General features: G+C 42.2%; 1 protein-coding gene across 1 annotated transcript in view; it reads right to left on the minus strand.

Annotated features, from left to right (window-relative positions):
* Positions 1 to 10,637: 10,637 nt before the first annotated feature.
* samd14 (sterile alpha motif domain containing 14) overlaps positions 10,638 to 11,603 on the minus strand; it is a 25,158-nt gene continuing 24,192 nt past the window's right edge. The window contains exon 9 of the mRNA XM_062526834.1: positions 10,638 to 10,793. Within this exon, the coding sequence (XP_062382818.1) occupies positions 10,638 to 10,793 (156 nt within the window). The remainder of the gene's footprint in view (positions 10,794 to 11,603) is intronic.

The following is an 11,603-nucleotide window of genomic DNA, read 5'->3' on the forward strand; positions in this document are numbered from 1 at the left end:
GTGCGTGCGTTTAGCGTTTGATAAAGGCAACAATGCAAATACCGTGAGAATGGAATGTTAACACCAAATTCTTGAATTTCCCTTGGGGATCAATAAAATATCTATCTATCTATCTATCTATCTATCTATCTACCTATACATCGCAAATAGACATAATCTATAGATAGATATAATCTATCTATCTATCTATAGATTATGTCTATTTGCGATGTATAGGTGCTGAGAAATACCTGTCCATGTATAGCCTACATTATAATATTATCTTTCTGTTGTGGAGCTTGGAATATCACGAACGCAAGTCATATTTCCCTCTTCTAAACAAGCGTAAATGGACACTTTATGGTCAATATCGATGGGAACATTACATATAGATGACTCTATGGCCTGCCTGCTTTTTTGAATGCTATGAAATAGATACAGTAAGATATAGCCTAGGCATGGCACGGGTGTAGTAGTAAAATAAGAAGTGGGTAACCCATGAATTCTGTGATCACGGTAATGCGCCGTTTCATAACGCATTCAGAATATGTTTGATTATCGTAGAGGATATTATCAAGTGTTTATAAAATAGATAGATAGATAGATAGATAGATAGGCTAGATAGGTAGATAGATAGATAGATAGATAGATAGATACTTTATTCATCCCCAAGGGGAAATTCAAGATTGGTGGATTAAATGGTTCTTAGAGTGTTGATGAGTGTTCATATTGTGAATGCAGATAATACAGTGTGCTTTTTCAATGTTAAAAGTTGAAATAGGTGAATACGTCTTTGGAGAGGTTGATAAACTCTATTTTTGAAATGCCTGGGGTGAATAAACTGCGTTTACTTACTTTTAGCCTGCACTTTTAGCCTCCACTACAATATTATAGGATTTTTTCACTTTCCTTTTCCAACCTTTAAGAATTAGTTAAAACTTTAACTTCTATACTTACTACTTACAACTTCTGCTGATATTGATCATGCATATGGTAGAGAACTACATGAGATCGTTGGTCTTCTTGGAATTTTGAGAATTCATCGCATTTGGACCTCAGATTACTTGCAGTACCCTGGCACTACCACAAGGAAATGGTCGTACGTCAGGTTGGAACCTGACGTGGAGATAAGCACTTTTCCACGTCAAAGACGGTCTTTATAAATCTGAGCGTTGGCATGGATTTGAGCGTACGCACGGTCTTAGATCAAATCTGTGCGTAAAAAAGTTTTATAAATGAGGCCCCTGGTCTTGGGCACTGCCATCAGACACATTCTATGCAATCAGACGCGTGCTATAACTCATTGCAACTCGGCCGCAATTATGAAGATGCAAAACTCTGCTTTTCAGAGGATAGATTATGTCTATTTACCTTTATATATTTTATATAAAGTGCGTAACCCATGAATTCTGTGATCACGGTAATGCGCCTGTGCGTGCGTTTGATAAAGGCAACAATGCAATTACCGTGAGAATGGAATGTTAACACCAAATTCTTGAATTTCCCCTTGGGGATCAATAAAATATCTATCTATCTATTTATCTATCTATCTATAGATTATGTCTATTTGCGATGTAAAGATGCTGAAAAATACCTGTCCATATATAGCCTACGTTATAATATTATCTTTCTGTTGTGGAGCTTGGAATATCATGAACGCAAGTCATATTTCCCTCTTCTAAACAAGCGTAAATGGACACTTTATGGTCAATATCGATGGGAACATTAAATATATAGATGACTCTATGGCCTGCCTGCTTTTTTGAATGCTATGAAATAGATAAGATATAGCCTAGGCATGGCACGGGTGTAGTAGTAAAATAAGAAGTGGGTAACCCATGAATTCTGTGATCACGGTAATGCGCCGTTTCATAACGCATTCAGAATATGTTTGATTATGGTAGAGGATATTATCAAGTGTTTATAAAATAGATAGATAAGCTAGATAGATAGATAGATAGATAGATAGATAGATAGATACTTTATTGATCCCCAAGGGGAAATTCAAGATTGGTGGATTAAATGGTTCGTGTTGATGAGTGTTCATATTGTGAATGCAGATAATACAGTGTGCTTTTTCAATGTTAAAAGTTGAAATAGGTGAATACGTCTTTGGAGAGGTTGATAAACTCTATTTTTGAAATGCCTGGGGTGAATAAACTGCGTTTACTTACTTTTAGCCTCCACTTTTAGCCTCCACTACAACATTATAGGATTTTTTCACTTTCCTTTTCCAACCTTTAAGAATTAGTTAAAACTTTAACTTCTATACTTACTACTTACAACTTCTGCTGATATTGAACATGCATATGGTAGAGAACTACATGAGATCGTTGGTCTACTTGGAATTTTGAGAATTCATCGCATTTGGACCTCAGATTACTTGCAGTACCCTGGCACTACCACAAGGAAATGGTCGTACGTCAGGTTGGAACCTGACGTGGAGATAAGCACTTTTCCACGTCAAAGACGGTCTTTATAAATCTGAGCGTTGGCATGGATTTGAGCGTACGCACGGTCTTAGATCAAATCTGTGCGTAAGAAAGTTTTATAAATGAGGCCCCAGTTCTCTTACACAACCCTGGCTCTGTGAGCAGGATATATAGTGGGGGCAGCCTGGCTCTCTAAAGTAGGGTTCAGACCAAAGATTTCCGACGAGACAAGCCGTGACGTGACGTTGTAAAACCTTGCAACTGCGACTAAACATGTTGAATGCTTTATTGCGCATATCAATATGGTGATGGCGATTGCGCTATTGCATAAAAACATACCGTATTCACCCATTGTATTTCCATTGTATTAGGTGCTGCATAATATATGAGCCTTTTTATCTACCATAATAGTAAACAATGATTGTGGGAGCTATCATTTCTAACCCTTGAGAGTGTACCGTCACACCGGTGTGACAGGAATGTTGGAAAATTAACATTCTAAAGAACATCTGGGTTCATTGAATTCTACATAGAATTTTAGAACGTTGAATTGTTGCGGAATGGAATCTTGTGCTAGAACGTTCAAAACCCACCCTTTTAAAGGTTAGGACCGAAGGAGTGAGAGTGAGCTAACACTTTAGATGCTAATGTGTGCATGTGCCTGCTCAGCAGACCTCATGCCATACTCTAGGCCTACACGTGTTTGAGACCTGAGAATGCAGTTGTGAGTTGAGCTAAAGAGGGAACAAGATCATCAGAGGAAGAGGGAGATCATGTTCCATAAGGATCATATTTATTATTTCCTTGCACCTGCAAAACAATGACGGTTTGTCATCTATGTAGGGTTTTCCTCATAAGGTGCGAATGGCGTGATATTTGGAGTCAAATGTCACAAAAAACAATATTTGGAATATTCATGCCCTGACAAACACCCTCCCAGTCCCATACTCAGAGACGACTGACAAACACCCTCAGTCCCATACTAAGAGAAGACTGACAAACACACTCAGTCCCATACTGAAAAAAGACTGACAAACTCCCTCAGTCCCATACTGAGAGAAGACTGACAAACACACTCAGTCCCATACTCAGAGGCAGTGGAGGGAGAGAGCCGTCACCAAACCCGGCCTTAAACCTGCATGGGTCTAATGGGGGCCAAACTCATTGGCATTGGCATTTTCATAACTGAAGACATGATTGACCATAATTTCCATTTACTATAGAGAAGAAAAGACTAGCAGACCCTACTAGGATAGAGACATCCCTTCTCATCTTCAATAAACTCCTAAGCACCAAGCTCTTCAGAGAACATCTCCCCTCGTAGCACTACCTGTCAAAGATTAGCCTACTCCTGAGGCGTAATACCGTTGTAGTAACTTTACTGGAACTCGTAGCAGCACATACAACAAGTGCATCTCACCATGCTGAATCACTTCCCGTTACGTACGTATACGTCACAGTATAAGCGCAGGCACATTTCAACTACCGTAGGTTATATGACACTACCGACAACTAGCCTCGCTCATTCTAGCACTTATCACCTGACTAGAACTGACACTTGGCTGTGTAAAAGCAGCACTCACTTGCTCTTATTGTACTCTACTACATTATTAATAATTTATTATTGTTTTAGAATTGTTGGGAGAATTGTTTTGAACTGTTTACCATGATGTAAGTCACTTTGGTTTAAAAAGTATCAGCCGAATGTAGTGCTATGTAGCAGATGTAGTGCTATGTAAAACAAAGCAGACGTGAAGGTGCAGTTGTGAGATGAGATGAGAATGAGAATAGACCTCTGGAGTTTGCCTACAAAAAAAAGCTACCAGGTTTACCCAAATAAGGAGATCTGGTATCTTGAGATTTGTTTCAATGGGAAAATAGCATGAACATTTTTAATTATTGCACCTGTTAACTCTCAGGGATGGAGAAATCGGAAATGCAGACGTGTAGCTCTACACAATTTTGTCCTCTGCCTTCGAGTGGATGTAATGCTGTGATATTCTGTAGGCCTACATGAAGACGGCACACTTTGATGTTTACCACCCCAGAGCTAACCTACAAAACAAGGAGGTATGTGAAAGGTGTGAACAAGATGATAGATTTGACATTTTTGGTTTTGCATTTTTGGAAGACTTATCCTGTTCAAATAGCTTCAGGCAATCTTGTCTGACCCCTGACACTATATTAGCAACAGAGACGAAACTGCTCCAACTGGTGTCAGAGACGATTGGGTAATGCTGGTAACCGCATTCCCCTCAAAGTATATTGTGTTACAGCCTTAAGAAGATTTAATCATATTTGGTGAAAGTCAATCTGCAGAACATTGCACTGTATACAGTGTCTACAAGTGATTTCAATCTTTGTCATCCAGGAAAAAAAAAAAAAAACAAGTTCCTGCAAGACACTTGTTAGCATGTGATCCACCTTAACCATTTTTACGTAGGCCTAATATAGAGTCCTGAGATCAACAAAATAATTGGGTGAATACAGTTTGGTCATGAAACATAGTTATTAAAAGCGCTATAAGCAATGTTGCTAAGGAAATGTCGCTTCTGTTGAGGTTCAAAAAACAGAGACCTGCTCCCTCCCGTGCAATAGACCTCTGAAATGCGCCTACAAAAAAGCTACCATCTTTGCCAAAATAAGGAGATCCGGTATCTTGAGATTTTTTCTATGGGAAAATAACATGGGGATTTTCGATTATCACACCTGTTAAACTCTCGCGGGGATGATGACATTGGAAATGCAGACGTTTTTCGCTAGATAGTTTTATCCACTGCCGTCTAGTGGATACTGTGATCTTCGGTAGGTGAAGACGGCACACTTTGATCTTTGCTACCCCAAAGCTAACTTACAATGCAACTTAGTCCATAGGCAGTTACTTTAGCTTCCAATAACTCCCGGATCTCCTTATATGGACAAAGATGGCAGCTTTGGATCCTTTTTGTAGGCGAACTTCAGAGGTCTATTGAAACTCTCCTTAACTTGCATCTCGTCGGTTATTGGCTGGAACAATGTTTGTTATGTTTCGTTTTGGATTTATTTTACAGCGTGTTCAGGGGACAGGCAGATAGCAGATAATGTTTTCTGTATGTAACAAAATGTTTTAGCCTAAAAACATGTCTAATCGCTTAGAGCACCTTTAATTCATGCACTTCTTTATTTGTTCATCTATCTCTGTATTTATTAATTAATCAATGAAGTAATTAATTAATTAACATTGTTCTACAGCTTAGCTACAGTTTACGATGGAAATGGACTAAATGTGTTCCGTGTTTCATTCATTCCAACATTAGATTCACACACAACATCCATGTGTTGCACACGCAATATAGGTTAAAGAGTCTAACCGCAACCGAGTATTTCGTTATACTATCATAGTTAATTGAGTGCTTAACTGTGGGTACAGGCTCAAGTCCTGATTCCTGAACCTGCGGTTCCAACTCTGCGATTCACTTTTAGGCCTAAATCGAATCGCTTTAGATGTCCGATAAATGTTGCTTCAATGCATGTGTTGCTTCAATGCATAACTAATGCTAAATCTTGCTTCAGTGTTGAACCGACTCTTTCAGGAAGAAATAGACAACACGAGTAGTCTAATCAGACTGTTGACATGCATGCAGCATATCAACCGCGCGTAATCCACCCTTTAATCGTTAACCCAACACAGCCGTGAAAAACAGAAACCATAGCAACGGTGCAGCAGAACCAGGAAGCAGGAGGCGGTCCCGACGGCGGCAGCCATGTCTTCCTCTTCAGTGTGGAGGGAAGTGGGAAGTGGGAAGTGGGAAGTGGGAAGTCGTCAGAATCCTTCTGATTGTCAGGAAGGAGGAGGGGAGGACGGCGAGGTTTGTCGAGGCTCCGCTCGTTTGAGGCAAGGGGTCCGGATGCGGCCTGTGTGTGTGTGTGACAAGAGAAAGAGAGGGGAGCGTGAAAGAGTTCTGGAGAGCAGTGCATTGTGGGCACAGGAAATGATGTCAGAGCAGGAAGTCTCTTTCAGTGGTGTCGTCAGGCCTCTTTTCCCCGGAGGAGTGGAGTTTGTTTTGATTGGGCCCAGACAACAAGCACACCAATAAATATCATGTACACGTTCTTGGCAGCGAACAGAGCTTTTACATAGGCCAACATGCTCACTCACACACACACACACACACACACACACACATACACACATGCACTGTCTATCTTTTAAACACTCACTCATGCATGCCTGCTCACACACACACACACACACACACACACACACACACACACACACACACACAGCATCATAGAGCAGATTTCTACATTGATAAGTATAGGCCCATACATGTACCCTTTGACTCCTCTTTTCCTCTGTATGTATACCGTGGTTTCAAATGACAGATATTAATACATACTAGACACCTTTTAAAGGCAACAACACGCGCTGGCAAAACCGATTAAGTGTTTTATCAAGTATAACAGTGTTGTGCTTATGTGGCTGTGTACAAAGAGAAGCAGATTATTAGCCAAAATGGGTCATGTGTGGACATAATTGGTTACTATCAAAATTTTTTTGTAAAGTTGAAATGTGTGTGTTTATGATGGCCTTCACTAGAACACCTTTGCTTTAAAAGGTGTTTCTCTTTAGACTTAACAGTTTATGTTCTGATAAAAGATCTGACCAATATGACCACACCGAACATTAAATTAAATCAGCCGGACGTGGCACCTCTCATGTCATAAACATTACGAGGGCTGAGAACCAAAGGGGCGTAAGTGACATTTTGGTCAGAATTGAGTTATACATATCACCTGAAAGCTCTTGATGAGCTCTTTCTAACTGACAAAATTATAGAAGTAAAATATTTATTGATATAACGTTATTGAACAAAAAACCAAAGGTCTTTAACTGTGAACATATAGAAGCAGTTGGATTTATTTTGGCTCTCCTGTAAAGTTGGTGAAATGTCACTTACGCCACTTTGGTTCTCAGCCCTCGATTATTCACCTAATGACCTTTACTTGTTCTTCTACATGACATGGAAAAGCAGAATAATCATAACACCTTATCTTGACCTCTTTAGCTCGTTTGAACCAATAACAAACATAGTCTCACAAATACACAAAATCTCATCCACCAACACAGACACAGACCCACAGAGAATCAAAGATGGGGAATATGCCAAATCAAGCACATTAAGCAATTGAGTTATAATGAAAAAAGTCAATCATTCTTGAAAATGATCAGAGCTTCAGATTTGGCAGGGATCTTCCTCTTTACTGCCTTTACTGTTTTCAACTTCATCACATTGACATGCGACGTCACGTGCAATGTGGCCCAAATACCACAGCCTGGCACAGCAGCTTCCCGTGCCCCTCTAAAGGGCATTCTGATGCCAATCTCATGCCATGCTGATGCCATGGTGTCACATTGACGTACAAAAGAGTCTGGCATTGGTTGACCTGGAATGCCTGGCTACTATGTAGCGTTGTCGTCGCAGGTCGGAGCATGGCCCTTACTGTGGACTTAAGACGTATCCCCTTAGCGTGGATACTCAGCACATGACCATCTAGGGAATAGGGACTTACTCCATAGTGCTCCTTTAAAGGGGCCTTCACATCAAGAACGATAACGATAATATCTATCACTCTCGTTAATATGAATAACGATGTTCACACATGAACCGTAACGATAATGACATGCAGAAAGATGTCACTGGGGATCACTTTCAGATTGATTGTGAGAACAACAAAAGCTAACAGCCAATCAGAACCCATCACATTTTAGCCACCTCATTCATTAACACAAGGAGAGACTTTTCTTATTGTTGGTCAGTGTGGATGCTTTTATCGTTATGGTTTTAGTTATCCTTATCGTTATCATTCTTGGTGTGAATGCCCCTTAACTCCTCAGCCTGGTGTGTGTGTGTGTGTGTGTGTGTGTGTGTGTGTGTGTGTGTGTGTGTGTGTCAGGAAACAGCCAACTGGATACATCTGGATCCTGCAGCATGGCTCCTGGTCCTTTCCTCCACTGTTTCTTTACGTTACATTATTGTTTGTCATTTAGCCAAACTGGCTTCTCCAGAGTGACTAACAGTGAACTAACTACAGAGACAGACATCCTCACCACTGGACCACTAGACTACTGCCACCCACCGCTCTCCTCTGCTCTGGATGAACTGAAGGAAACATGGGGGTAGAGCAGAGCCAAAGGTCAAAGGGGAAAGGTCATGGGAGCCATCTTGTTCTTGGTGCTGATCTGTCTTCAGCTGTTTCTGTCTTGTAGACAGAGCTCCCTAAGGGTCAAGACAGGAGTTTTATGTGAAAGTTTTTTTTTTTTTAATGCGAAAAGGACATTGCTTTAGCTACTTAGAATAGTTTTACATTTCCTCGCAATATTTTTTGCATTCCCCCAGAGTACTTTTGCATTCCCCTTGTGATCATTTTTGCATTGCCTCGCAAAAGTCAAAAGTATTGCGCAAAACTATTAAGGCGGAATGCAAACGTATTGTGAAGGAACAAAAGGATACAAAATAAGCTCAAAAGGAGCCCAGAAAAAAAGAAATTGCCACCAATGATCCTACAGAGACCCGTACTTGTAGACTCTCGGTGAGCTGCTGCAGAGAGAGGTGTCAGTAATGACAGGATGAATTGGGAGAGACAGGAGAGACAGGGGTAGTTGAGGCTAGTTCTTGGGTTAGTAATGAAGTTATAGACTCTTTCACTGCTCCTGGGTCAGTGCGGATAGTGGTGAGGCGAGGATATTGGTGGATAGTTCCTGCGTTGCTCCTGGTCTTTCCCTTGCTGCTCCCAGGAGGATGATGACAAGATGAATCTGAGGAAAGATGAGGGGTTGTGATGTCTTGGTTAATGACAGGATAATTCTGAGAAAAGGTGAGGGCTGTTGAGTCGAGCTCCTTCGGTGGTCCTGGGGCGATGATGACAGGAAGATAATGGGTGTCGAGTTGAGCTCCTTCGTTGCTCCTGGAGTGATGATGACTGGAACGTGAGGGGTGTCGAGTCGAGCTCCTTCGTCGCTCCTGGGAGATTGATGACAGGAAGTTGAGGGGTGTGGTATCTAGCTCTTGCACTGCTCCTGGTCCTTCTTGTCTAGCTCTTGCGCTACTCCTGGGGTGATGATGACATGAAGGTGAGGGCTGAAGGTGAGGGCTGAGGCCTTCATTGCTCCTGGGGCATAGTATGGTGTCTAGCTCTTGAATCTGAGGAGAGACAGGGGGGGTTGAGACTAGTTCTTGCACCACTCCTGGGTAGGTGATAACAGGATGGTGCTCACTGCTCCTAGTCTTTCTTGAGCTGTCCCTGGGTTAGTAACGAAGTTATCAAGTGTAGCTCTTTCACTGCTCCTGAGCCGGCGGGGATCGTGGTGAGGCGAGGATATTGGCAGATAGTTCCTGCACTGCTCCTGGTCTTCCTCTTGCTGCTCCCAGGGGAATGATGACAGGATGAATCAGAGGAGAGATGAGGAGTTGTGGTGTCTTGGTCTGGCACTGTTCCTGGGCTTTCTTGAGCTGTTCCTGGGTAAGTAATGACAGAATAATTCTGAGGAAAGGTCAGGGCTGTTGAGTCAAGCTCCTTTGTTGCTCCTTGAGTGATGATGACAAAGGGTGTAGCGTCTAGCTCTTGTGCTGCTCCTGGGGTGATGATGACATGAAGGTGAGGGGTGTCGAGTCGAGCTCTTGCACTACTCCTGGGGTGATGATGACATGAAGGTGAGGGCTGAGGAGTTGAACTCCTTTGTTGCTCCTGGGAGATGGTAGTTGAGGGGTGTGGTATCTAGCTCTTGTGCTACTCCAGGTCCTTCTTGCACTGTCCTTCATTGCTCCTGGGGCAGTGATGACACAAAGGTGAGGGGTGTGATGACAGGGATGATGCTGACATGATGGTGAGAGCTGTGGAATGTGTGTCTAGCTCTTGCGTTACTCCTAGGGTGATGAACACATGAAGGTGAGAGCTGTGGAGTTGAGCCCCATATGTTGCTCCTGGGAGATCGATGACAGGAAGTTGAGGGGTGTGGTATCTAGCTCTTGCACTATTCCTGGGGCGGTGATGTCAGGAAGGTGAGAGCTGTCAAGTCGAGCTTCTTTGTTGCACCTGGGAGATTGATGACAGGAAGTTGAAGGGTGTGGTATCTAGCTCTTGCGCTACTCCTGGGGCGGTGATATCAGGAAGGTGAGAGCTGTCAAGTCGAGCTCCTTTGTTGCACCTGGGAGATTGATGACAGGAAGTTGAAGGGTGTGGTATCTAGCTCTTGCGCTGCTCCTGGTCTTTCTTGCGCTGTTTCTCCCTTTGCCGCTCCAGTTTGCCCAGGGCCTTGCGCTCTTTCTCGGCCGCTGCATGGATGTCTTTGATTCGTCGCTTCAGAGTGTTGCGGTCTGACGAATTCACCACACCCAGCCCCTAGGAGAGAGAAAGGAAGAGAAATTAAAAAATAATCTCAAAAACCCAAGCCAAAAAAAGACACAGATAAGAATGCTGGTACAGTTAAAGTGTAAGTTTGGCGGAAATTGAAAATAACGCTATTATCTGAATGAAAATACATCAACTAAGCCGTGGAGGAAGTAATTTTTGCTCATCACGCAGTACAGAGCTAGCACGGGCAGGAGCTACCGCCCATAATCGCAAACAGAAGGTTAGCATGGGGCAAACAGCCACACACTTTCAAACTCGCATTTTTAAACCACTAACATTGCTCAAAACAGCGGCAAACCTCGTCAGCAGCTTGCTCTAGGTGTCTACACATAAAAAGAAGCACCAATCAGTCTGTAAACTTTGGAATAGTCTGTATACACGTAGAATCAGTTTGAGACCGCAACCCAACCTGAACCACAGAAATGTCACGCGAGATTCACACGGAAGCACGGGAGCTATTCCTATTATTACACTCTACGCATGGGAGCTAAAAAAAACATTTGTATTGGAACACTAAAGTTAACAATATTAAATCATCTTTTGGAAATTGATCTTCCACCATAATCAAGGCAACTTGCAAACGTACCATAGGCGCAGTGATATCATACGCAGCATCTGAAAATAGTCCCCACAGACAACAAGCAGTAGTAGTGCCAGTAGTTTGCAAGTTGCCTTGATTATTACGCCAGATGAGAGTGTAGTTCCATGTCAAATCAGCCTAGAAAAATGGCACTTTCTAACTTGATAGGAGACACGTTTTAAATGGGAAAATTACCAGAAATCGTAGTATTTTTTAAA

The sequence above is a fragment of the Sardina pilchardus genome, chromosome 22, assembly GCF_963854185.1.
Source record: "Sardina pilchardus chromosome 22, fSarPil1.1, whole genome shotgun sequence".
NCBI classification, from domain to species: Eukaryota; Metazoa; Chordata; class Actinopteri; order Clupeiformes; family Clupeidae; genus Sardina; species Sardina pilchardus.